This window comes from Mustelus asterias, chromosome 8 (genome assembly GCF_964213995.1).
Source record: "Mustelus asterias chromosome 8, sMusAst1.hap1.1, whole genome shotgun sequence".
NCBI classification, from domain to species: Eukaryota; Metazoa; Chordata; class Chondrichthyes; order Carcharhiniformes; family Triakidae; genus Mustelus; species Mustelus asterias.
This window is the reverse complement of record NC_135808.1, coordinates 83,057,149-83,084,868: the sequence shown is the minus strand read 5'-3', so window position 1 is coordinate 83,084,868 and position 27,720 is coordinate 83,057,149. Positions and strand designations below refer to the sequence as shown.

At 43.5% G+C, this 27,720-nt stretch overlaps 2 protein-coding genes across 6 annotated transcripts in view; one reads left to right on the top strand and one right to left on the bottom strand.

Annotated features, from left to right (window-relative positions):
* dock7 (dedicator of cytokinesis 7) overlaps positions 1–672 on the top strand; it is a 161,137-nt gene extending 160,465 nt beyond the window's left edge. For all 4 annotated transcript variants that reach the window (XM_078218392.1, XM_078218390.1, XM_078218389.1 and 1 more), the window contains one exon: positions 176–672. In XM_078218392.1, the coding sequence (XP_078074518.1) occupies positions 176–218 (43 nt within the window). In that variant the 3' untranslated portion in view covers positions 219–672. The remainder of the gene's footprint in view (positions 1–175) is intronic.
* On the bottom strand, positions 612–26,827 carry usp1 (ubiquitin specific peptidase 1). 2 transcript variants are annotated; one of them, XM_078218394.1, is made up of 9 exons: positions 26,436–26,827; positions 20,716–20,887; positions 19,553–19,682; positions 17,722–17,820; positions 15,329–15,498; positions 12,026–12,783; positions 8,314–8,475; positions 3,700–3,901; positions 612–3,421 (listed from the first exon to the last, which is right to left on the bottom strand). In XM_078218394.1, the coding sequence occupies exons 2-9, from the start codon at positions 20,877–20,879 to the stop codon at positions 2,656–2,658; spliced, it is 2,451 nt and encodes an 816-aa protein (XP_078074520.1). In that variant the 5' UTR covers positions 20,880–20,887; positions 26,436–26,827; the 3' UTR covers positions 612–2,655. The 2 variants fall into 2 exon arrangements, with proteins under 2 accessions (XP_078074520.1, XP_078074521.1); XM_078218395.1 differs by having other exon boundaries at positions 26,473–26,555.
* Between the last annotated feature and the right edge of the window lie 893 nt (positions 26,828–27,720).

The following is a 27,720-nucleotide window of genomic DNA, read 5'->3' as shown; positions in this document are numbered from 1 at the left end:
AGGTCTGGTGTTGGCTATATCAGTGAACAGCCTGGCAAAATCACCAAGATTCTGTGAAGATGTGCTCAAGCCTGAATCACACTTTTTAGGGAATGAAAAACTGTTTCCTAATATTATTGTCATTGAGAGAAATGGAAAATGCAAACTGATTAATTCTTATATGTTGTGTTTACAGGGACTCTTTCAGCAGATTGAGCCTTCGCAAAGTGGACATCTGAAAAGATGGACTAGGCACTTACCTATGCTTGTGTGAGATAAAAGGGTGAAAAGAACCTTATTCATTTAATCAGACAACAAATGTGGACATCTAAACACAAATTCATACCTCAAATTTTGATACACTACATTTTTAAGTGACATGGAGAGGTTGAGGATAAATGGCTTGCATCATGGTACTAGTAATTATTCCAACATTCAAGGTTACATTTCCTTGCAGTCTCAATAGTTAGTGTTGTCACTAGCAGTTACAACTGTTACGATTCACTAATCAGTCATGCCTGCTACTATTTATCTACCATTATGTATTAAAAGTTCTTAATGTTGTTTACTATTAGCTGATGTACTATTTATATCAGAAATTCGCACAAAATTTCTTTGAACAGTTTGTCATTGGCATTGATAATTTCATTTTTATTTTTTGAAAAAGGTACTATTAAATATTGAAATTACTTCAATGTGGTTTTTTTATTTCACTTAAACAAAAACAGGTTTGAAAAAAGAATGTTGAAGTCCATACAACCATCTGAGGTTTTATGTAAATATTTTAATGAATCACTAATGATCTAGATAAGTTCTCTTCAACTAATAGCTATGATGATAACGCTGAACATTATTCTGGTTTAATGTCATAAAATGAGAAAGGAGGAAACCATTCTTTGTACCTCCCTCCTAACTGTAATTGCCGGAGATCGATAATAGTTCTTCTCACTTTCCTATCCCACTGCAGCTTAGGTTGAAATCAGTTAATTGAACAAAACAAATTGAACCTGTTGTCTATGCAAATTATGCCATAGATGTTAGTGAAGTGGATGAAGAGGTTCAGTTCTATTGGCTGCTGAGTATCCCACTTTGAGGAACCACATCACAACAAGGAGTCAAAGGAAAGATAAAGGACTATTTTATAATAACATGTAGCACAGAGAGAGGTTGTGGAGTCATGGTTTATTGAAAATTTCCCAATTTACAGTAAAATTGGAAAAAGTACAAAGAGCTTGAACTCATTTTGACACCATCCAACATCCATCTTGTTGTGCCACAATAGGTTGCATACTGCATCTAGTCAAAAACTTAGAGAACACTGGAATTCTCTCCTATTGAAATCTCACAATTCACAGAAACAAATGAACTATTGAAAGAAAAAATGGCAAATGGTGCCATGCTGGTATAATAATGGCTTATTTGTTTTTAATCAAAATAAGCAACTGATCAACAACTTGTAGATTACCTTTTACTCTGTAGGAGAACTGTTCTTTGGGTTGTTAATGCCACACTGGAACAGTGATCAAGCCTGCCTCAAGTCTAGCAGTGTGCAGAGGACGTGCCTACTGAAAAATAATGACCCATGGCAAATAATATACATGTCCGTGTTCCACAAATTTCATTTCATGTAAAGATTATTATTGGTCTTATATGTACAACTTTGAGATAATTGCATTTACAAATTAGAGGGGTGAATTTATAGGCCAGGTTTCCTAGATTCTTAGAAATTACATACTAAAAGTTATACGATTAAACTTTTATACAAAATTATTTTATATTTACATTGCTCATATCTATAATACACTAAGAAAAGAAAACCTGTGACTATCTTCTAATTTCTTGCACATCTTTGCTGATATTCAAACTTCTAAAATGTCCATTTCAAGACAGGAAGCTTGCGGTTTCAACCTCTAACAGCTAGTACGGGGAATGAACGCATGCTGTTGGTAATGTTCCACATCACAAATTAGGCCGTCTAGCCAACTGAGCTACCCCAAAAAAAGGACTACACCTTCCCGCCAGGAAACAAAATACTTTCATCTCTCGGCAATCGCAAACCACAGCCAAATATGTTAACCACCAGAGGTTTAGAATAATACTTTACTCAATGTACAAATTTTGACTGACCTCTGGAGGGCAGCACCAACAGATACAGGGGCTTTTGTCCCTGAATTGGTAAGGGCCTGTCAGAGAAGTGGTACAAGGAATGACTGCAAGTTTCTAAAAGGCACGTGATCTTATCCCTTACATTTCACTGTTGGTTGTAGGGCAGTGTGGACAAGTGTCCCGAGGTGTTTTATAGGACTTGTTTAAACTTTCAAAGGTGATAGACATCAAACAATAACAAGCCAGAGATGGACAGTTTTAACATCTAACCTCTGCTGTAGTAGAGGCAAGAAAAAAATTTTGCACCCACCATTATTTGATAAAACAAAAATTGCATCTAAATGTGCTTTTAAATTTAGAGCCTACAACCTGCTTCATATTTAAATACAAAATTAGAAGCTTGCTTTATCAGGCTGTTTAAGGAGTGCGTGATTAGTGGTTCAGACACCTTATACTAGCAAATCACACAAAGGCTTCAAGGTTTTACAGTGCTCTATATTAAATATACAACAAGCAGTGAAAAGAAAATTTCCCATGGAAAAGTTGTCAATTTTTTTTAAGGTGCCCTTTTTATGGATTTGCCATTTTTTTGTAAAACAACAGGTACGGTGTTGATGTGCAAGAGCTCGACGGGGAAAGTGAACTGAGAAAATCTTCCTCATCTGTGAGCTTCACCTCAGCATCATCAAACAGCATCCATTTTCCTTCATACTCCAGAAGATTACAGCAGCTTTGAGAAACCTGGTTTTCTGGGATGTTTCTCCAAGTTTCAGACACTCCCTGGTGGTTGCTGCAAGAACTTTGGTCTTTAATGGAATTAATGTGTTTTTCTTTCAAGTTATCGTCAGATTTCACATTTTCTCTTGATCTAGTTCCAGGTTTCTCAGGATCATTTTTGCTCTTGGGGACATGCAGATCAAAACTGGACATACTTTTCTGTCCACCAAGGAGCCCAACACTTTCTGCATTCTTCTTTGTAGTTTTACCAGTTGTTGGTGTTTGGAAGTTTCCTTTCATTTTAACCGATATTTCTCCATCATCATATTCTTGTGGACAAATGAAGCTTTTTGCCTCTTCCTCACCAAGCAATTCCTGTTTCACACCATATGCACCAGTCATTGTAGATTCTTCTTTGGGCATCTCCTGACTGCCAAAATTTGTCATTTTTACATAAGCCGTGTAATGACCACTACTAATGCTCACCCCATTGTGCATGACTACGGCAAACAGTTCATAGCAATCACTGGTCTCTCTTGTGCTCCATTCTTCAAGAGAAAGCTGAAGAGGAGTCAGCAAAGGAGTATTCACTTTTGACAGATTGCCATAGGGCTCCAACCTGAAAAGAAATCCATAATCAGCAGAATAGTTCATGGGCAGCAAGGATAGTAAATAACATTTTAAAAATACAGCTTATTTTTCACTGTTCAGCCAGATATGGGATTAATAATCACGATCCAGTAAACTGCAAAATTTAAAATAATGTAGACTTGTATATCATTTATAGCAAGAAAGGGGTAACTATTAAGTTAAAACATTTTGGGCATTTTAAATAAATTTTGATCTTAAAACTTCACCATTGTTTTTTTGCAGTTCCATATTAATTTTCATACTTACTCTGAGCTACAAGCCGCAAAACATTTCAAGTGAATGGTAACAACTTCTGGCATCTTGTCAAACAACAGGCTGCGCTCAGCCTCTGTATAATGGTGACAGTTTTCACAGAAATATTTGTCTTCACCAACTATCCGTTCCACTGAAGCAAACTGCGATATTGCCCATTTCAGTGTTTTTATTTCCATCTTTGGCTCTGGAGATACTGGAATAAAAGAGACATAAAATTTCAAGTCACCCCAGTCTGTCCTTACTCACCCTATTTAAAGTCAATTTGCTCTTAGATCATTTATTCTTTTGGGCCTTTTTTTTCTGATTTGCATCAGCAATTTTGGTTTCAGGGCAGAGGTGAGCCACGTGTCTGATTCCTAGTGTTAAAGGGTTGAGCTGCAGGAAGTTCTCACTTAAAAGTTGTGTTTGTCTCCACTGCCATCACCAGAATACCAGGCTGAGTGGAGACAGCGCGGTCTGAGATCTAGAAACAGGACTGCAGGGTAGCATGGCAAAATGGTCAGTGGGTGAAGAAGTATGATTGTGTGGGGGGGGGGTTGTGGAACGAGCTCCAGTTCCTTCCACAGACCCCTTGCTTCAACGGTGGCTGTCAGGAAGGAGTCCAGGTTTTGGAGAGAGACAAGAATGGGAAAGGAGGGAACGGAAAGCAAGCAAAATGTTGAACTGAGTTTGAGGAGTGCTGTGGGCGAGATACAAACTGTGCTACTCAGGGCTTGTTTGAGTGATTTAGTGTTATTCATTAGAATTCAAATAGTTATATTCAGTGATCTATTTTATTTTGCAAGTTATTCCAGCTAGGCATGCACAATACTGCACATGTGCAGTGGAGTATTTCAATCTTGTTTTTTGCCCCTGGACTAGTGATGTCCAAAGGAACCTAACTCCTGCTTTTAACGCTCAAGTTCCCGTAGGAATCATGATTCACCTACAGTTAGTTCACTTTAAAGTCGCAATTTTCAGAAAGACAAACACAACTTTTAAGTGAGAACTTACTGCAGCTCAACCCTTTAACACTAGGAATCAGACACATGGCTCACCTCTGCCCTGCTTTAAAAACTTAAATGTCTCTCTGGTGACTTGGCGAACAGAACTGGATACAGTACTCGAGTGTGTTCCACTCACAGCACTACAATTGGTTGCCGCAGAAGCCATCATTCAAAAAAAAACTTTCATGGAGGTAGCAGAATAGTTCTCCTTAACCCCTTTCCAAGGTCTTCCCTCTCATCCCTACCTAAGCACAATTAAAATTACTTGCTCCTCTTCAAAATCCTACATTCCATTTACTGATCCCAAAAGGAATCATCTTTCACTAAACCAGTAAAGACACCAGTAAGAGGTGCATGGTCAGTGAGGGGAGACTTCAGCCTGAGTGAGACCAAATGAGTATAACTGGCAATTTGGTTCAAAATGGCAATTCAGTGGATGGGAAAAAAAGAGGTGCTTTATGTAAGGTTTACTGTAAGAAGTAAAGTGTAGCGAGTGGGGAGTTTGGTGATGGGCGAGGAAAGGTGTTTTGCTCTTCTACTCTATTTACAGCCTCCAGTATTTGATTTCCACATTCGTACAGCAGGAAAAGCAGGCAAATCAGTAACTGGCATTATGAGAAACTAAGTTTTACCAGCATTTTAAATACTGTATTGTTTTATTAGTAATGTAAAGTCTACGGGTAGTGCCAGGGAGGTGTAAGCTTTATAATGATAAATTCATTGATTAGCAATTATTAGTCAACACGTATTTGAGATGGCAGGGCAGGTGACGTGTTGTGATTGCAGAATGACAGCACTTCTGGGTATTGAGCTGGAGGCTAAACTGCAGACACTGCAGTAAATCAGGTAGAAGGAAAGCTAACTGAATACTTTATTCCAGGAGGCGGTCACACCCCTTAAGATAGCATCTTCTGATTGGAGGTATAGCAGGATGTGACTGCAATTGAGGTAGGTATGGGAATCCAGCGGATAGGAGCCTCTACCCTTTCAACTGTCCAACAGGTATGAGGACTTTTAGCTTGTTTGGATGAGAGTAGGGGCTGCAGGGTGGATGAGCTAACTTGTTATGGCACCGTTGTACAGGCCATTCAAGGAGTTACATGGAATATAGTGGTGGTAGGGGACAGCATAGTCAGAAAGATTGACACCATTCTCTGCAGCAAAGAACACAAGTCCAAACGGCAGTGTTGTCTACCCGGTGCCAGACATTCACTGGAGAGGAACTTGCAGTGGGAGGGGGAGAACCCAGTTGCCATGGTCCAAGTAGGTACCACCGTCATTTGCAGGGCAAAGAAAGAAGTTCTGCATAGTGGGCACGAGGAGCATGGCACCAAATTAAGAAGCAGAACCTCAAAAGGTCATAATCACTAGATTATTAGCTGAGCCATGTGCAAATTGACATAGGACAAATCAGATTAAAGTCATGAATACGTGACTCAAAGACTGGAATGGGAGAAGTGGGTTTCAGTTCATGGGGCATAGGCAACAGTACTGAGGAAAGTGGGATCTATACCATTGGGACAGTCTACAGCTGATCCGGTTTGGGACAACTAAGGAAATAGAGAGGGTTTTAAACTAAGTAGTGGTGGTAAGGGATCAAATTTGTGAAAATGTGTCAAATCAAATACAAGGCAAAAGAGAAAGGTATTATTACAGGAAGTGAAAAATAGACCATGACAAGAAAGGGATCGAGAATACAACAGTAAATCAATAGAGGTTATATGACAAAAAATAAAACTAAAGGCTCTGTATCTGAATGCACAAAGCACTTGAAACAAAACAGATGAACTGAGAGCTCACACATAAATAAGTACGATTTGATAGCCATTGCAAAGGCATAACCACAGGAGGACACGGATGGGGAACTGAATAAAAAAAAGAGTCCAGGGCATTTAGGAAGGACAGGATGAAGTGAGGGATGGTTCTATTAGTTAATGATGGTATCAGCACAACAGTGGGGGATGACGCAAGTTCAGGAAACTAGGATATGGAAATGGTTTGAGTAGGCATGAGAAATAGTAAAGGCAGTGGGATTCGTGTACAGATCCCCTAATAATAAATACATGGTAAGGTGGTGAATAAAGGAAGAAATAATGGGAACTTGTCAAAAACACATGACGATAATCATGATATATTTGAATCTACAAATGGACTGGGAAAGTCAATGAGCAAAGGTAGTCTAGATGAGGAGTTTATAGAAGGTTTCCGGGATAGTTTCTTAGAACAGCATATTCTGGCACCATCCGGAGAGAACTAGACCTGATATTGTGCAATGAGATAGGATTAATTAATGACCCCATAATGAAGGCACCCCTAGGTAGCAGCCACCATACTATGATTGAATTTTGCATTCAGTTTGAGGGAGAGAAGAGTGAATCTGAGACTATGTTTTTAAACAAAATAAGGGCAATTATGGGGGCGTGAAAGCTAAGCTGGCCATGGTGAATTGACAAGTTAGATTTTGGGATGTGGCAAGAGATGTAGTGGCAAACATTTAAGGGGATATTTCAGAATGCATAGAATAGATACATTTCAAAGAGTAAGAAAAAGTCCAAGGGATGGACACACCATCCGCGGTTAACTGGAAAGGTTAAAAATGGCATCAAACTTAAAGGAAAAGCACGTAATTGTTCAAAGATAGGTGGAAGGTCAGAAGATTGGACAGAATATAAGGAATAGTATAATGATTAAAAAGGAATGTTAAGCGTGGTAGCTAAATCTGCAGATGAGACAAAGAAAGATAGGAAAGTACGCTGTGAAGAAGACAAAATTTGCAGATGGATATAGGTGGAGTGGGCAAAGATTTGCCAGATAGAGTATAATGTGGGAAAGTGTGAATGTTCACTCTGGCAAGAATAAAAAAGCGAAGTGTCACTTAAATGGAGAACAACTGCAGAATACCAAGGTGCAGAGGGATTTAGGTGTTCTCGTGCCCAAGTCACATAAACTTAGTATGCAGGTGCAGCATGTGATCATGGCCAATGGAATCCTTTATTATGAGAGGAATTGAACATAAGAGTAGGACGGTCATGCGTCAGTTATATAGGGCACTTGTGAGACCACATATGGAGTACTGTGTACGGTATTGGTCACCATATTTAAAGGAAGGATGCAAAATGCGCTGGAAGCAATTCAGAGAAGGTTTACCAAGCCAATACCTGGAATGGGTGGTTTGTCTTGCAAGGAAAGTTTGGGCAGGCTAGGCTTGTACCTGCTGGAGTTTAGAAGAGTAAGAGGCAACTCGATTGAAACATACAAGATCCTGAGGAGTCTTGACAAGTTGGAGGTAGAGAGGATGCTTCCTCTTGTGAGAGAACCTGGAATTAGGGGTCACTGTTTAAAAATAAGGGGTTGTCCATTTAAAACAAAATATGGTAAAATTTATTCACTCAGACCCCCTTTCTCAAAAGGTTGTGGAAGCAGAAGCTTTGAATATTTTCAAGGCACTGGTGGAAATATTCTTGGTAAGCAAGGCGGTGAAAGGTTATTGGGGGTAGGCAGGATGCAGATTTGAGCTTACTATCAGATCAGCCATGATCTTATAAATGGTGGAGGAGGCTCGAGGGGCCGAATGGCCTCCTCCTGCTCCTTTTATGTATGTTTGTAGTTATTTACTTACTCTCAGAACCATCTCCTTCCTTTGGGTCGTTTTCTTGAACAGGTACGCTGATATCCTGGAAATTCTCTCTCCGTTCAGAGTAACACTCACACTCCAAACACCGTGTTCTCAAAACTAACTGTCCTTGGAACATTCCATCCATCAACTCAAACCCAGACAACTCTAAACAAACCAAAAATAGTTGTTACTGTCAGAATAATGCAAGTGCAAAAAGCCATGAGCATTGAAATTAAACTATAATTTGAGTATTGCTGCAAGAAAAAGACATGTCAAAGCTTTTTGTCTTGCAATCAGGACATTTGCAATAATACCAGTACAGGGGAAAAACATCAAGTTATACAAAGAAGAGAATGCGATTGGCTGGCAAGTGGACCCTGGTTGGTAGAGGCATTGCCATGGAGAATACCAGTTGATGGTGATTAACAGATAACTGCCAAGCATTGTTTGAAACTTAAACCAGACAGCTAGACACCAATTGATCAAGGCATTAAAATGGGTAATGAATGGATGTCACTTATTTTATTTAGCTGAAACAGGCGCAGTGTGTATACATGTTCTTTGTGTCTTCAAGGAACAGGACCCTGTGTATTAATATATGCAAATGCACCACACTGCAATCCAATTGACAATCTTAAATTGGTTAAATGTAATTCTTAGCACACTGAAGGATTATTTAGCAAATGTTGACGAAGCTTGTTGCTGAAATAGGACCAAAAGGCATCTTGCAGGATAATGGCTACCCATATCAGAACATATTATTTCTCAGACCCATGAACGGCCAAAGGCCATCACTTTTGGCCCTGAGAAGTACCCAGTCAGGAATTTGAGCAACAGGTGAAGCTAGCTGTTTCACACTGCTATTATGCAGTGCTATTTGCCACTCATAAGATGCTACCGTCAATACAAAAAGATATCCTGTCACACAAATGAACAATGTGCTATATGAATTTCAGTGCCAATGTAACGCTAGGTATGTAAGTCATATGTCCTAAAGACTGGTGGATCATATCAAACAGCAGGTCCCAGCTCCAGTTCTCAACCAGCAAGGTACAGACCATACTCAACCAGCACATTCTTCTGAAACTCAAAACAGAATCCAACATTAGGTGCAATTCCATGATTGGATAGCATTGACTAAATAATCCTCCATATGCTAAGATTATGCTGACAACCAATTTAAGATTGTCAGTTGGGCTGGCAGTATGGCATATTTGTGTATACTGGAAGCTACATATGTTAATACACAGGGCCCTGTTCTTTGCAGACAGAAAGAACATGTGACACTCACTCACTGATTTAATGCCCCACAGCAATGCTTTGATTAATCAGAGTCGAGCTGGCTCGTCTAAATTTAAAATGGTGCTTGGCAGTTATCCAGCAACCATCATCAACTGGTACATTCTCCAAGGCAATGCCTCTACCAGAGTGCACTTACCAACCAATAAGCATTTTCTTCTCAAAGAATAAATGGTTTTCCCTTTATGCTGGTATTCTTGTGAAGTGTCCTGGTAAGTGCAAGGCAAAAAGCTTCGCCATGTCTCTTATTTCAGCAATACACAAGTTGTGTGATTTGTTGAAAATACTCCATATTTCCACATGTTACAAAAAAGGGATACTTCACACTTACTTGGCTGTCTAAAGTTTCCTTGTTTTAAGATTTGAAATTAAACCTGCAAGCAGAACTTTGTCTGTTAAGGCATCATGAATAATAGGGACAATTAATGACAGAAAATATCAAGGGGTGATGCAACCCCTCCTAGAACTATCAAAAGATTGAAGCTTTGGGTCATTGTTACGTAGGAGAAAAAAAGACTCTAGGTATGTTTAACAGTATGGATTGGACAGTGAAGCCACAAGGACTCTAGTGCATTTACCTTGTTCTTTGTCTCGGCTTTCCTGCTGGAGTTCGATTTAGAAAACGGAGCTGGTCTTCTGGGTATACAGAAAGTGGAGGCAAAGAACAAATGCAAGGGATTCTTCAGTTGTACTTAAATTAAATGGCTTAGAGTGAATGGAGGCAGGCAAAGTGGAAAACAGAAAGAAAATGTTTAAATTATGGAAGTCAAAGAAATAGAAATAATCAGTGAGGGAGCAGGAAAGACAAGGGGAAGACAAACAGACATTAACTTTTTCAGAAAGCAACACAAGAGATAAACCAATTTTCTTTTAAGTAAGGTCCCAACCAACCAGACGGCCTAACATCAGAACATGAAAGCGTTTTAACCAGGAGGATCATGCTGCACAGTCATGTCAGGTGGCAATAAATCAGCTCCCAAAACTTGGCTGAAGTTTCAGTACTCAACGCAATGAATGAAGTTTCTACTTGACATATACCTCTCGTCACAATCCGGAATGTTACCATATGATTTTAGTTTCATGTTGCATGAGCTGAAAGCTATGAATAAAACAATGATAAAAGGATCCTGAAAGTCAACATATTATGGGAACAAAAGACTAAAATTACATCTCACTCAACTTGGTAAAATACTGCACTGAGGAAAAGCAGGCTAAGTTTCTATTGCTAATAAAGTTGAATAAATAATAATTGGCTAGAAACAGAATAAGAAATAACTGGTTCTGGGATGAAGGATCATATTAATATATCAGTATTAGTTGAAAATATAAGTAATACAGCAGCTCAAGGCAAGACTAACTATTACCATAATAATGCTGAAGAACAAAAATAAACCATCTATTTTAGCTAGGGCATTTTAGACTTGTCATTTTTTCTCAACGATATTTCTGCAAAAGCCACTCACTTCCCTCTCATGACCCATACCAGAAGTAGGAGCAACGGCCTTTACAGGTATTACTAATTGGTTAAATAATAAATCTTTGGACCCAACTGTTAGTCAATCTGAATAAATTAGAGTATTGTTCTAGTAGCATCGCAAATGTAACCAAGTCAACCTGACATGTTTTAGGTGTCAAAAAAGAATAGGGTTGTTAACACACATTAGGAATGACAAACTCTAATTAAGTGTCTTTGGTGTCTCAAGAGTTTATTTTCTTTGATTGTTCTAACAATGTTACAGTAAAGTATTGTAATTTATTGATGTAGTTTCAGGGGAAAGTACTGCATTGCTATTTTTCCTGTAAGTAAAAGAAAATGAAGTCTGCAAGTCAGTTTGAGCTGTGTAAACAGAGGAATAAATGAAAGTTGACCAGACTCAAAACAACGTCACCTTTACAATCATATTTCAGTTCAGATAGATTATGTTCGAATGCACCATGTCTAACAAGGAAAAGTCAATATGGCACCATATCTTTTTCCAACCCTATCAATTCTAGATAACTGTATACAGAAGTCAATTTAATTGAACTTAGAATTATTTTGTGTAATGTCACCTTTAGCCTAAATAGTGTCATCTGTTTCTCTTTGTGGTTTTTGGATAATATCTCAACATCCACCTCATTGAGTCCCATGATTAATTTTTAATAAATTAGACCATCATTCTTACCTCTTTGCTTTGCTTTCCTTTCTGTTCCCCAGGCTCTTTATTACTTGACCTTTTCTAGCTCCATAGGTGTTAAAACTAGACAGAAACGCTGTGAGCATAATTGCATGGCACTAAGAATATTTAATTGGAAATGGTGTTTGTCTGTGTTCTGCTGGAACTTAGACCTTTGTTGAGGCATTGAATAAATCCTACGTTACTGCGTCAACTTTAGCTCAAAAAGAAAACTTGCTGAAACTTTTATGCTCACTGACCTGCTTTCCTTGTGCTCTTGTCTTCAATTTCACACACGCTTCCATTTCTCTCATTGGCGATTTCTGTAGCACAATTGGCCTTGCAGCTTGATGCAGAACAGTAGTGCTCTGTTAAACTTTTCGCATTTGCCACTTTTGCACACCTTGGATGATTTCCATTTGCTTCATCATCTTTTTTTGGTTCTTTTATGCCCCGATTTGATGTAAGCTTGCCAAGACTACAAAATTTAGAAAGTATACTTGGCTGCTTCACTGTAGGTTTCAGCCACCTTAAGCCAAGCTCTGCTTTCTTATGAGCAACTAAGCGCACAATACCATTTTCAGATACACTCCTAGCATCAATATCAGGTTCTTGTTCAATAGCATCCCCAGAAGATTTTCTGGTCCGTCTTGTTTGTCGTTTCTCTTCCGATTTTCTCAGATCCTTAGGCAATTTAGATTTTTTCATGGCATTGCCAGCTTGCGTATCGCTTTTTCTTTTCCCATTTTTCTTTTTCTTCAGCATTTCCTCTGTCTCCAGATCAGGCATTTCACAGTCGTTTTGCACTGCATCATTTCCAATTAATAGCTTACTGGAGCAAGGCATTTCTGTAGGCCTCTTCGTTTGATTCTCCACAGTTGTTTCAGAAGCTGCATTTTCTTCAACAGATGCACTTCTCTTTAACAGCTGACAAGCTTCCAGGATGTATCCCAAAATACACTGCAACACTTCTTGTGCATCATGCTGTAGGTAGCCGTCATACATTGGATTCAGCTCTCTAAAATACATATCGGCAGTTTATATATTATTCCATTCAAACGTAATTTCAATTTAATTATTCTGCAACATAAATATTTATGTTTCTATTGATATTACTGCAAGACCTTCAAGTACAGTTAAAATACGTAGCCCAGCTACTTGATTACAATAGACGCTTAGTGTAACGTCAGTTTTATGATCCAAATGAATAGCATTTCTGAAGGATACTTCATTATATCCAGCCAATGTCAGTGTTTCTGGAAGGATTACAGTTATCAATAAAAAGGTCCAAGAATGAGCATATTTTTAAAACATTGTTCCTCATATACATCCCCTCATTTTTAAGATTTACATTTAAACTTTAAAAATACAAAGTTGTTTTGATTTAGCAGAGTACAAAGTTTGGTCTATTCTTTATACATGTGAGCACCGCAGCTTTTCAATAATCGTTTACCATGCCAGCTTTGTAGTTTGGTTTAGTAGATCCTAGTCTTATTGGGTCAGAATTCTTAAATGAATTTCCAGGCATTGCTATACTACTTAACTAAAGAAAAGAACTACACAGCAATATGGTTCCGAATCGGCTGAGGAGCAGGCCAGTTTGTAGAAGACTCAAAATGGGAAAGACTTTGGATAATGGAAACAACTTCTTTCCAACTCACCTGCCAAGCTTTTCTTGGCTGCTCATATACTCCCTCACCAACTATTCCTATATTACCACACTCTTACTCCCATTTTCCAGCTGTCTCTACTCTTCCTTAACCCCAAATCCTTGCAGACTCTGACTGAGCTGGGAACACCCCGAGCCTTGCACTCAGATACTCCTGATTTTGCATTCATCTTCACGTTCTATCTCAACTACCCATACTTTAGCATTTCTTAGTCAATCCCTCCCATTTTCCCGACATACAGTACAGTAGCTTAAAAACGTAAAACATGGATAGTGCATACATCAGTAAAGGGAACATGTGTGACAGCTGCAGAGAGAAACATTGGAGATCTACAGATGACAGGAGGCTTAGAGTGAAAAATTCAAACTGAATCTGATAGAATACTACATAATTACAGCGAGGAGAAGAATGTGTTTGCTGTGAGAAATGTCACAGGAAACTACACCATCATTTACTTGTGTACAGTGTAATGCTATTATAAAATAGTCGAGATTTTGACTCACCAAACCAGATTTTTGTGGTTCTATTTGTAGTATTCAATTTTTTTTTAAGTTAAAGTTTCAGCAAACAACAAATATACAAAAGAATGGGAGAAAATTTGGTTGATCTGGTTCAATTTCTGATCTATGGAGATTTAATGATTTCAGCTAGGATGATTACAATTGGCTACAATCTTACCTGGGTTAGGTGGCAACATTGCGTTAAATGTCAGAATCGGGTGAGGCTGTGATTACCAAGTCATTGGGCAGCCTACATACACTTACAGATAATAGCTACTTGGATAAAGTACCTCAGTAAGGAGTCAAAGCTTCAAAACTCTTTCAAGGGGGAGGGGTTGTTATTGCAGGAAGGCAAATTAAAAGTTAACTTCTCAACTGCTGGCCTCTCTCATGCCATTTCCAATGTTGGGTGTTGAAATAGCATAGAATGCTCAAATGTGAGATTTCAATGCCAGTAGCTGAAACAAGTGTTTATTACACTCCAGTGTCCAGTCTTGGGAACAGCATAAATAAGGCAGTTTCAGTTGGTGTGCAAACATGTGTGCGTATTAGGGGCAAGCAAAGATGAGAGCAGAATAAAGAAATTATTTTTTAAACCCATTTTCAAAGATCGAAATCTTATTGCAGAATATTCCTTCAACGACATGATTCTGTGTTAATAACATCTTCGCTATTTATATAACACTTAAGTTAAACAGGATTTCGCAGTGTATCAACATAACTCATAGTTTGGTTCATACAGGCAGCAAAGAGCCAGAGTTCAATTACTCAATCTCAACTGCAGCAGTTGTGTACAACAATGGCCCCGACATCACCAGAATGAACAAAGAGGAGAGACTACAATTCCTATTCATGATTAATATTGAGTATCTTCTGCTTTAGGTGCACTTAAGATAACAGAAGAGGGCAAACTGACATTGTAAGGTTCAAAGATGAAGAATGGATGCTTTAGCAAGTTATTAAATGGCTGCCACTGCCCAAGTAGCCATAATGTAAGATGAAACATCTCCTCCAGAAATGACATAAAAAGGGAAGAAAAAGCAAAATATAAAAACACCTTTAACTTTTCAGACAAAATTGATCCCTTCAGAGAACACCTTATTACAATTGTAGTGTGCAGCTAAATCTACCTTGCCATAGTTAAGAAAATTTCTGGTTGAATAAATATTCTACAATCTCTAGTTGCCTTGGCTAGGAATCTGGTATGAGGACAGTTAATGACCAAGTACTTAAGAATGAACTTGGAGATGTACCCAGAATTTTACATTCACAATGATCATTCAATACAGGCATTTTGTTCAGTAGTGCCATAAACAGGATTATTTAACAGCAAGACGTAATGTCTAGATTTTAACACTTAAGTATTGTTTCTAATATGTATTTAAAAACTTACTTCAGTGTACTCATCAGTCTCTTAGGCTGAGTAGCAAGTTCACCCTCAGTATAATTCTCAGCGTTCAGAAGATAGCTGGCTTGTATCAGTTCCATGGATACAATCAAGCTTTGCAAGTTGCAGATCAGCTTTAAACAGATTGGCAATTCCTCTTGATCATTTAATATGTCCTATCGCACAGAAGCATTCACAGATCAGTATTATACCTCAAATTTTAGTTAGCTAAAATCTGTCAGAAGCAGCAACTGTCAGGATACATTTAATTAGGACTAAGTGTTCTTCACCAGTAATTCTCCGTTTTAAAAGCTTACTTTTCTTCAAAATAAAGTATTTTCAGTTATGTGGCCAAAACTATTTCTTAAGCTTACAGATTAGTAGGCCATTTGAGTTTGCTCCGCCATTCAATTAGAACATAGTCAATCTGATTGTAACATCAACTTCACATTCCTGCCTACCTTTCACCCCCTTGTTAATCAAGAATCTATCAAGCTCTGACTTTAAAATATTCAGAGGTTTTACTTCCACTGCCTGTTGAGGAAGAGTTCTAAAGACGGAGGACCACAGAAAGAAAATTTTCATCTCTGTCCAAAATGAACTATCACTTATTTTTAAACCGTGACCATTAATTCTAGATTCTCCCACAGGAGAAAACATTCTCTCCACATCCACCCAGTCAAGACCACTCAGAATCTTAAAGGTTTCAATCAAGTCACCTCTGACTCTTCTACACTTCAGCAGATACTAGTCTAAGCCTGCCCTACCTTTCTTCATGAGACAACCTACCCATTCCTGGTATTAGTCTAGTAAACCTTATATCGCATTTACATCTTTCCTTAAATAAGGACACCAATACTATACACAGTACTTCAGATGTGGTCTCTCCAATCCCTTATTCAACTGAAGCATAATCTCTACTTTTGTAATCAATTCCCCTCACAATAAACAATATTCTATTAGCTTCCCCAACTACTTGCTGTACCTGTATACTATCCTTTTGTAATTCATGCATCATTCAGATAAGCTTTATTTGCACACTTTGTACTCCATTTCCCAGATCTTTGCCCACTCACTTAACCTATTTAAGTCCTTTCTAGTCTCCATGCATCCTCTTCACACTTTAGTTTCCTATCTACCTTTGTGTCATCACCAAATTTAACAAACATATCTTTGATCCCTTCATCCATGTTATTTATATGAATTCTAAAATGTTGACGAACAAATCATCTATCCATGCCAATATGGAACCCCTACACCATGAGCTATTATTTTCCACAAACTTTGATGTAGCACCTTATCACATGCCTCTGAAAATCTAAGCTGGATACATCCACCCCTTAAATCCACAGCATGTGATTCATTTAAAAAACTCCAAAAAAAATCAAACATGATTTCCCCTTCACAAAATTATGTTGAATTTGCCTGATTGACTTTCATTTTTCCAAGTGCCCTCCTATAACATCCCGTATAAGAGCTTCTAACATTTTTCTATAACAGATCTTAGGCTAACTGGCCTGTAGTATCCTGCTTTCTATCTCCCTCCCTTTTTGAATAAAGGAGTTATATTTGTTATTTTCCAATCTAATGGAACATTCCACAGATCTAGGGAATTTTGGAAAATATAAAGCAATGCATCAACTATCTCACTAACCACTTCTTTCAAGACCTTGGGCGAATTCCAACCACACCCCCAACAATTTACTCAGTACCACTTCCCTAGTAATTATAATTTTTCTGAGTTTCTCCCTCCCATTTCTTGATTTAGAGTTATTTCTGGAATGTTACTCATGTCCTCTGCAGTGAAGACCAATGAAAAATAACTAATTCCCCTGCCATCCCCCTATTTTCCATTTTCAATTATCCAGATGTACTTTCCATAGGGTCAACACTCACTCTGTTAATCCTTTTCTTATTTAAATATTTAATAATAATATATTTTAACAATACCTACTCTCCGATCAACTCAACTCCCCTGGCTGCCAGTACTGAGAAACATCCTGCCCCTCACATAAGGAGACAGTGCAACAAAAAAAAAATCCTTGAGAAGATTTACATTAACTTTGACAGGGAAGAGAGAGAGAGAATCAATCAAATTTTCTCCTCTTGATCACTATCCAGTATCAGGATGGAAACTGTATGTTGGCAAAGGAAGAGTTCACCTCAGCTGCAGTGCCCTCCATGATCAAGTAGCAAGACAACAGATAATCAGCCATTTGAATGAGGTACTATCCCCTGACAGTAGAAACACATATCAATAAATTGCTTTCAAAATGAAATACCGGAATAACATAAGTGTAGTTACAGAAGCAGTAGAAAATTAAAGTCCTTGAATAGTCAGGGAAATGCTTAGCATAACAAACCTAACCATTTGCAAATGTATTTTAATTCCCGATTACCTGCTCTTTTTTGGTATCCTCCTCACATTTCAGTTTCTTGGAGATTATGTCATGCATGAATTTCATCCCAGTTTTAAATCCAGGGCAATAGTACAACACCTAGTCATTAAAAAGTTGCATTTTAACAAAATGTGACCATAATACACATTTACACATTAACCACAATTCAGCATATATTTGCTGACTGAGAGATACTAAATAGAATCATACATGTCAGTACAGAAACAGGATATTTGGTTGTCAACATCTTTCATCATGAACCACCCTGTCTAAATCCCATAATCTTAAAAATTATTTGAACTTTCACAATCACGGGTATTCCAACACACATTACAACCAATATAGTACAATTTAAAGCACAGTCACTGTTGTCATCTAGGAAAAGCAGCAACAAGTTTGTACACAAAAAGATTCCACAAACATCAGTGGCCAGATAATTTGGTTCCTTTCAAAAAAGTGATGTTGGTTGAGGGAGAAATATTGGCTAGGACCCTGTTCTTATTTAAAATAATGCTATAGGATCTTTCACAAGAGGCAAGAATGCAACCAACTGAGCCACAACTGACAAAAACTGTGACAAACTCCAACAATGTTCTCTATGATTGTTTCTAGCTTCCCCTCAATTTCCTTTGGAATTAGTTTGAAGAGCTTCCCTCTTTGTTATTATCTCATTGTCATATGGGGAAAATCAATCATGATTTAAAAAGGTGATTTTTTTTGTTAGAAGGCAAGTGATCAAGGAGAATAGTGAAAATAGAAGTACAAGAAACATGTAAATGTTTTAAAAACCTGTGTAGAAGTAATCCAAATATTTGATAAAACGGTAATGAAGATCCTTAGCTTACTCGTTACCCAAAACAGGTACACGAGTTCCTCATACAGTTGTTCTTGCTGACTGAAATGTAGTTGTTTCTCTGCTTGCATACACACTTACTCCAGGAAAGAAATAAACAGCAGCATCACCTCTACCTTATTACTTTTCTCAAAAATATCTCAAAGCACTTCAGAAGATTGGAGTGTAGTGATTTATGGAAGTAAATGTGATGGCCATTTTCTGCACAGGATCCCACAAAAAGCAATGAGATGCATGACCTATGAATTTAGGAAAGACAAAAGAGTGTTGCAGAACAGAACCCATTTTCACCTAACCCATACTATTTTAGTGTCAAGTAGTGATCAGCAACACGGGCTTGTTAAAATCAAAATGGCATGTGATTTTGAGGCTTATAAATAAAGGTACAATATTTAAGATAAAAGAGAACATTTTCTAAAACTAAAATAAACAACGGTAGTAATTCAAAACAATTGAACTGTAGAAAAAAATCATCAAGTGGAACGATGTAAACAGAAGCAGATGCCATGGTGAAGGAATCAGCAGCAAAACTCACTGTAGGCATGCCTGTGGATTGAAATGTCCTGACACTAAAAATCCTGCATAGCCTGCACATTATAAATGATTGCAGTCTGAATTGGAACAGGTTTAATGAACTAGGAGGCTCTTTTCCTGACCTTCCTTGTTAGTATGCTTAAAAAAACATAAATCTGGATACATGGAGAAACTGAAGCAGCGCATATGTCCATGTGTAATTTTATTAATGCCTCAGAATGTCTGATAAGTATTTAAGAGAATTAATTTCCTTGCTTGAGGCTAGTCGATCTAGATAAACAAGCAACTTTAAAAATGTAAAGAAAAAGCAGCAATTGATCAGCATATTTCAGAGTAGATGCTCCCAAAGTCATGTTACAAAATCAGAAAATTACAGAGTATTGTAATATATTAGTGAACACAATTCAAGGAATTAACACCACCTCTAAGATCAGTCTACTTTACCTGAAGTACGCTATTGAGGTAACATGTATTTCCCAGGTTATTCAGACCCACAAAAGGTAGAAGCTCCTCCCTCTTTTCGTATCCAACTGCAGAAGATATCAAAGGTCCTCCAGAAACAATTTTATCACATCTATTTTAGGGATGGGATTGGGATAAAAGAAAAGCCACATTGCCAGTACAATAATCAGTAACATTGAATAAATAGTTTCAAAAGATCTTGCAATCTTTGAACATAAAAAATCATGGATATATTAAATGTTTCAAACCACAGTGAAATAAATTACACTGAACAAAAGAAAAAGGACACTGGCATGACAACCAGGTATAAGGTGAAATAGAGAGGAAGCATTAGCGGAAAGTAAAAGTTAACACAGTAACAATAAATTGAGAAATTAAGATGTTCTGAATGGAAGGACCATCATAAGTCAGGTAAATAAACTGACATTTATTACCCATTATGCACTCAGCACAAGTCAGAAGTTAGCCCATGAGATTTCCTGACATGGTAGTTCAAAATATTAAAAAATCTTCTACTCAGTGGGAAATTATGTAACTTGGATGCAGAAGTGGGGCGAGGGGTTATAACTTTCCATCAAGTACAAGCCGGAGCACCAACAACGGCAAACTGTTAACCGTACTTTGTCTAACAAAGCAGCAGGAATATGCAGTATTAAATAAAAATGACACATAGCATTTAGCATGAGGCAGAAAGCATTTTTACGCAGTTTCATGTTCTGCAATTAAATGTACATTAACAGGGGAGACTAGGACGCGGGGGCACAGCCTTAGAATAAAAGGGAGTCACTTTAGAACAGAGATGAGGAGAAATTTCTTCAGCCAGAGAGTGGTGGGTCTGTGGAATTCATTGCCACAGAGGGCTGTGGAGGCCGAGACGTTGAGCGTCTTCAAGACAGAAATTGATAAATTCTTGATTTCTCGAGGAATTAAGGGCTATGGGGAGAGAGCGGGTAAATGGAGTTGAAATCAACCATGATTGAATGGTGGAGTGGACTCGAAGGGCCGAATGGCCTTACTTCCGCTCCTATGTCTTATGGTCTTATGGTCTTACATCAATTGTCCAGAACATTACTAAAAATACATATTGGAACACTGTGATCATCATAGATTCAGAATTTATTGTACTGATTTATTGTGCAACATACTTATCCAGTTTTTTGGGCTCTGAAGGGCTTTGTTCATTTTCTTGCTTCTCAGTAAAATCCAATGCACGTTTGGCTTCTTTTTTCTGAAAGAACTTAAGGGAAAGTCGTTTCCTTTTGGTAGGGCTCCCCCTTCCATTGCTCTCATTCTGCATCAGGCCTGGCATCCTATTTACTAGTAAACAGAAACAGTAACTTTTTAGATTGAAGTAAGGCTGTTCTCTGTTCACAGCTGCAACCTAGCAGCTTGTTAAATAAATAAATGGATTTAGCAAATGGTGAATTGTATTTCTGTTGAAGAACAGTTAGAAATCTCGACTCAGTTGTATTATGAGACCAACGCCAAATTTAAATTACAGAAACACATTGTCAACTGAATGAATATCATATAAAACTGAATTTACACGGGAATCAGAAACCAACCTAGTGCTGTGCATGAACAGACACGTAGAGCCCATCAATAACATGAAAAACCTGGAATGTGATGGCCAGCTGTAATTACAAGTACTTCCAGAGGCAACAAATAATTTGCTCATAGAATGTCAACTGAAAAAATCCAATTGAAGAGTATTTTTTTTTAAACAAGGAGTCAGTTGAAGCTAGTTTGTGATGTCATTGGCATTATGACAGTATAATTATTTGACATGGCAGGCCTTGTCATTCCTTCTTAAAATAATCAATTTAATCTGAGTTTCTTCAATTCAACAGCCTAAAATAGTAATGCAATTAAACTTAATTTGACAATGATACACAATTTCTGCAACCATTTCCCAGCCACCCCTATCTCGTCTGCCCACTTCCCCCTCCCCACTCATCCACTGCCTTCTTCCCCCCCTTGCCCTCACTCACCCACATCCCCCCGCCCAAACCTCAACACCCTTGCCCCAACCCCCTATCCTCACTCCCACCCCACAATCTCCCCACCTTCACCATCCCGCTACCCCTTGCCCTCCCTACCATCGCCTGCTAAACTCTTCTGCTTCTCTCTTCCCCCACTCCTCCAATTCCCCATGCCCTCTCTCTCTCCTCCAATTCCCCGCCCTCCCTCTCCCCCCCATTTCCCCGCGCGCTCTCTACCCCCCCACTTCCCTGCGCGCTCTCTACCCCCCACTTCCCCGCGCGCTCTCTACCCCCCACTTCCCCGCGCGCTCTCTACCCCCCACTTCCCCACATGCTCTCTACCCCAATTCCCCGTGCGCTCTCTACCCCCCCACTTCCCCGCGCGCTCTCGACCCCCCACTTCCCCGTGCACTCTCTACCCCCCACTTCCCCACGTGCTCTCTACCCCAATTCCCCGTGCGCTCTACCCCAATTCCCCGTGCGCTCTCTACCCCCCCCACTTCCCCGCGCGCTCTCTCTCCACCCCAATTCCCCGCGCTCTCTCTCTCTCCACCCCAATTCCCCGCACGCTCTCCCTCTCTCCACCCCAATACCCCGCGCGCTCTCCCTCTCTCCACCCCAATTCCCCGCGCGCTCTCCCTCTCTCCACCCCAATTCCCCGCGCGCTCTCCCTCTCTCCACCCCAATTCCCCGCGCGCTCTCCCTCTCTCCACCCCAATTCCCCGCGCTCTCTCCCTCTCTCCACCCCAATTCCCCGCGCGCTCTCCCTCTCTCCACCCCAATTCCCCGCGCGCTCTCCCTCTCTCTACCCCAATTCCCCGCGCGCTCTCCCTCTCTCCACCCCAATTCCCCGCGTGCTCTCTCTCTCTCCACCCCAATTCCCCACGCGCTCTCTCTCCCCCCCAATCCCCACGCGCTCTCTCTCCCCCCCCAAATCCCCGCACTCTCCCCCCCAAATCCCGCACTCTCTCCCCCCCAATCCCCGCACTCTCTCCCCCCCAATCCCCGCACTCTCTCCCCCCCAATCCCCGCACTCTCTCCCCCCCAATCCCCGCACTCTCTCCCCCCCAATCCCCGCACTCTCTCCCCCCCAATCCCCGCACTCACTCCCCCCCCCAAATTCCCCACACTCTCTCTCCCCCCCCAAATTCCCACACTCTCTCCCCCCCCCCCAAATTCCCACACTCTCTCCCCCCCCCCAAATTCCCACACTCTCTCCCCCCCATTCCCCGCACTCTCTCTCCCCCGCCATTCCCCGCACTCTCTCTCTCCCCCCCATTCCCCGCACTCTCTCTCCCCCCCATTCCCCGCACTCTCTCTCCCCCCCCATTCCCCGCACTCTCTCCCCCCCCCCATTCCCCGCACTCTCTCTCCCCCCCCCATTCCCCGCACTCTCTCTCTCCCCCCCCATTCCCCGCACTCTCTCTCCCCCCCCCATTCCCCGCACTCTCTCTCCCCCCCCCATTCCCCGCACTCTCTCTCCCCCCCCCATTCCCCGCACTCTCTCTCCCCCCCCCATTCCCCGCACTCTCTCTCCCCCCCCCCATTCCCCGCACTCTCTCTCCCCCCCCCACATTCCCCGCACTCTCTCTCCCCCCCACATTCCCCGCACTCTCTCTCCCCCGCCATTCCCCGCACTCTCTCTCTCCCCCCCATTCCCCGCACTCTCTCTCCCCCCCATTCCCCGCACTCTCTCTCCCCCCCCATTCCCCGCACTCTCTCCCCCCCCCCATTCCCCGCACTCTCTCTCCCCCCCCATTCCCCGCACTCTCTCTCTCCCCCCCCATTCCCCGCACTCTCTCTCCCCCCCCCATTCCCCGCACTCTCTCTCCCCCCCCCCATTCCCCGCACTCTCTCTCCCCCCCCCACATTCCCCGCACTCTCTCTCCCCCCCACATTCCCCGCACTCTCTCCCCCCCCCCATTCCCCGCACTCTCTCTCCCCCCCCATTCCCCGCACTCTCTCTCCCCCATTCCCCGCACTCTCTCTCCCCCCCATTCCCCGCACTCTCTCTCTCCCCCCCCATTCCCCGCACTCTCTCTCCCCCCCCATTCCCCGCACTCTCTCTCCCCCCCCATTCCCCGCACTCTCTCTCCCCCCCCATTCCCCGCACTCTCTCTCCCCCCCCCAAATTCCCCGCACTCTCTCTCCCCCCCCAAATTCCCCGCACTCTCTCTCCCCCCCCCCAAATTCCCCGCACTATCTCTCCCCCCCATTCCCCGCACTCTCTCTCCCCCCATTCCCCGCACTCTCTCTCCCCCCCCCATTCCCCGCACTCTCTCTCCCCCCCCCATTCCCCGCACTCTCTCTCCCCCATTCCCCGCACTCTCTCTCCCCCCCATATTCCCCGCACTCTCTCTCCCCCCCATATTCCCCGCACTCTCTCTCCCCCCCATTCCCCGCACTCTCTCTCCCCCCCCATTCCCCGCACTCTCTCTCTCCCCCCCCCCATTCCCCGCACTCTCTCTCTCCCCCCCCCCATTCCCCGCACTCTCTCTCCCCCCCCCCATTCCCCGCACTCTCTCTCCCCCCATTCCCCGCACTCTCTCTCCCCCCATTCCCCGCACTCTCTCTCCCCCCCCCATTCCCCGCACTCTCTCTCCCCCCCCCATTCCCCGCACTCTCTCTCCCCCCCCCATTCCCCGCACTCTCTCTCCCCCCCCCATTCCCCGCACTCTCTCTCCCCCCCCCATTCCCCGCACTCTCTCTCCCCCCCCCATTCCCCGCACTCTCTCTCCCCCCCCCCATTCCCCGCACTCTCTCTCCCCCCCCATTCCCCGCACTATCTCTCCCCCCCATTCCCCGCACTCTCTCTCCCCCCCATATTCCCCGCACTCTCTCTCCCCCCCATTCCCCGCACTCTCTCTCCCCCCCATTCCCCGCACTCTCTCTCCCCCCCCCATTCCCCGCACTCTCTCTCCCCCCCATTCCCCGCACTCTCTCTCCCCCCCATTCCCCGCACTCTCTCTCTCCCCCCCCCCATTCCCCGCACTCTCTCTCCCCCCATTCCCCGCACTCTCTCTCCCCCCCATTCCCCGCACTCTCTCTCCCCCCCCCATTCCCCGCACTCTCTCTCCCCCCCCCATTCCCCGCACTCTCTCTCCCCCCCATTCCCCGCACTCTCTCTCCCCCCCCATTCCCCGCACTCTCTCTCCCCCCCCCCATTCCCCGCACTCTCTCCCCCCCCCCAAATTCCCCGCACTCTCTCTCCCCCCCCAAATTCCCCGCACTCTTTCTCCCCCCCCCCAAATTCCCCGCACTCTCTCTCCCCCCCCCCCAAATTCCCCGCCCTCTCTCTCCCCCCCCAAATTCCCCACACTCTCTCTCCCCCCCCCCAAATTCCCCGCACTCTCTCCCCCCCCCAAATTCCCCACACTCTCTCTCCCCCCCCCCCCCAAATTCCCCGCACTCTCTCCCCCTCCCCCAAATTCCCCGCACTCTCTCTCCCCCTCCCCCAAATTCCCCGCACTCTCTCCCCCCCCCCGAAATTCCCCGCACTCTCTCTCCCCCCCCAAATTCCCCGCACTCTCTCTCCCCCCCCCCAAATTCCCCGCACTCTCTCTCCCCCCCCCCAAATTCCCCGCACTCTCTCTCCCCCCCCCCCCAAATTCCCCGCACTCTCTCTCCCCCCCCAAATTCCCCGCACTCTCTCCCCCCCCCAAATTCCCCGCACTCTCTCCCCCCCCAAATTCCCCGCACTCTCTCACCCCCCAAATTCCCCGCACTCTCTCCCCCCCCCAAATTCCCCGCACTCTCTCCCCCCCCCAAATTCCCCGCACTCTCTCCCCCCCCCCAAATTCCCCGCACTCTCTCTCCCCCCCCCCAAATTCCCCGCACTCTCTCTCCCCCCCCCCCAAATTCCCCGCACTCTCTCCCCCCCCCCCAAATTCCCCGCACTCTCTCCCCCCCCCCCAAATTCCCCACACTCTCTCCCCACCCCCCCCCAAATTCCCCGCACTCTCTCCCCACCCCCCCCCAAATTCCCCGCACTCTCTCTCCCCCCCCAAATTCCCCGCACTCTCTCTCCCCCCCCCAAATTCCCCGCACTCTCTCTCCCCCCCCCCCCCAAATTCCCCGCACTCTCTCTCCCCCCCCCCCCAAATTCCCCGCACTCTCTCTCCCCCCCCCAAATTCCCCGCACTCTCTCCCCCCCCCAAATTCCCCGCACTCTCCCCCCCCCCCCAAATTCCCCGCACTCTCTCCCCCCCCCCAAATTCCCCGCACTCTCTCCCCCCCCCCCAAATTCCCCGCACTCTCTCCCCCCCCCCCAAATTCCCCGCACTCTCTCCCCCCCCCCCCAAATTCCCCGCACTCTCTCCCCACCCCCCCCCAAATTCCCCGCACTCTCTCCCCACCCCCCCCCAAATTCCCCGCACTCTCTCCCCACCCCCCCCCAAATTCCCCGCACTCTCTCCCCACCCCCCCCCCCCAAATTCCCCGCACTCTCTCCCCACCCCCCCCCCCAAATTCCCCGCACTCTCTCCCCACCCCCCCCCCCAAATTCCCCGCACTCTCTCCCCACCCCCCCCCCCAAATTCCCCGCACTCTCTCCCCACCCCCCCCCCAAATTCCCCGCACTCTCTCCCCACCCCCCCCCCCAAATTCCCCGCACTCTCTCTCCCCCCCCCCCAAATTCCCCGCACTCTCTCTCCCCCCCCCCCCAAATTCCCCGCACTCTCTCTCCCCCCCCCCCCCCAAATTCCCCGCACTCTCTCTCCCCCCAACCCCACTCTTCACTGCCTCTCTCCCCCTCCCTCAATTCTCTCTCATCTCCCTCTCCCTGTTAATCCTGTCCCGAGCTCCTGGCACACACCGCCCTGCGTCCCCGTCCCGGATCGCCGCTCTCTCCGGTACACTTCCTGCTCTCTCCCCAGGAGTCTCACCTCTTTCCAGGCTCCCCGCTCTCTCTCCGGTACTCACTCTCTCGGTTATATTCCGCTCTCTCTCTCCGGTTCTCTCTCTCAACCTCTTGACAACGGAGCTTGGCGCCCTTTCCACCGCTAGGCCCCGACACCCGTCCGCGGCGAATGCCTGTCCAATCTTTTCATTATTTAAAAAATACTATTTACTAATACTCGTCTGTTTGAACAGTAATAAAATATTTATTCTAATAACTATATAAATTGATATCCATTGTTTTTGCGACTCCACTTTTAATTATTACAGGATATACATTAGTGAACTAAATGGGACTATTTTGGAGAGTGCTCAGCAACACAGATTATAACAGAGCAGCAGCAGAGTGTGGAGGCAGCAATGATTTCCTACACCCAGTGAGGAATAATACCTTATACACCCAGTAACAACACCCTACACACAGACAGTAACGATACCCTATAAATAGCCAATGCTTATCCCCTATACAAACAATAATAATCCCCCATTCTCCTACACACCCAGTAACAACCCCCAACACAGAACCAGTGCTGATCCCGTACACTCACTGAGGAATAATACCCTACACACCCAGTAACAATCCCTTACACAGAAATCATAACAATCCCTTGCACAGAGACAGTACCAATACCCTATACACAGCCAATACTGATCTACACAGACAATAATGATCCCCCCCTATTCCCCTATACAATACCCTACACATAGCCAGGAGCAATCCCTTACACAGAGACAGTAACAATCCCACACACACAGCGAGGAACAATCTCCTACACAGAGACAGTAACAATCCCCTACACAGAGCCAGTAATAATCCCCTGCACATAGACTGTAATAATCCACTATACACAGTGAGGAACAATCCCCTACACAGAGCCAGTGATAATCCCCTACACACAGCCAGGAACAATCCCCCATTCCCCTACACAGCCAACCATCCCCGAAACACAACCAGTAATAATCCCATACACACAGCCAGGAACAATCCCTGTTCCCCGACACAGCCAGAAACAATACCCAACACACAGCCAGGAATATTCCCCCACTCCCCTCCACAGCCAGTAATAATCCCCTACACACGTCCAGGAACAGTCCCCTATTCCCCTATACAGCCAGTAACAATACCCTACACACAGCCAGGAATAACCCCCACCATTCCCTTCCATTGTGCCCAGTTTTGGTCTCCTTACATGAGGAAGGATGTGGTTGCACTGGAGACAGTTCAGAAGAGGTTCACCAGATTGATTCCAGGGATGAAAGGGCTGTCAAATG

Excerpts from the sequence above, each read along its gene's own strand:
- usp1 (XM_078218394.1), bottom strand. The coding sequence starts at position 20,879 with ATGCCAGGCCTGATGCAGAATGAGAGCAATGGAAGGGGGAGCCCTACC. Across the intron at positions 15,499-17,721 it reads AGGATACCAAAAAAGAGCAG|GACATATTAAATGATCAAGA; the intron begins GTAATCGGGAAT and ends TCTGTGCGATAG. Across the intron at positions 3,902-8,313 it reads GGAAGGAGATGGTTCTGAGA|TATCTCCAGAGCCAAAGATG; the intron begins GTAAGTAAATAA and ends CTTTTATTCCAG.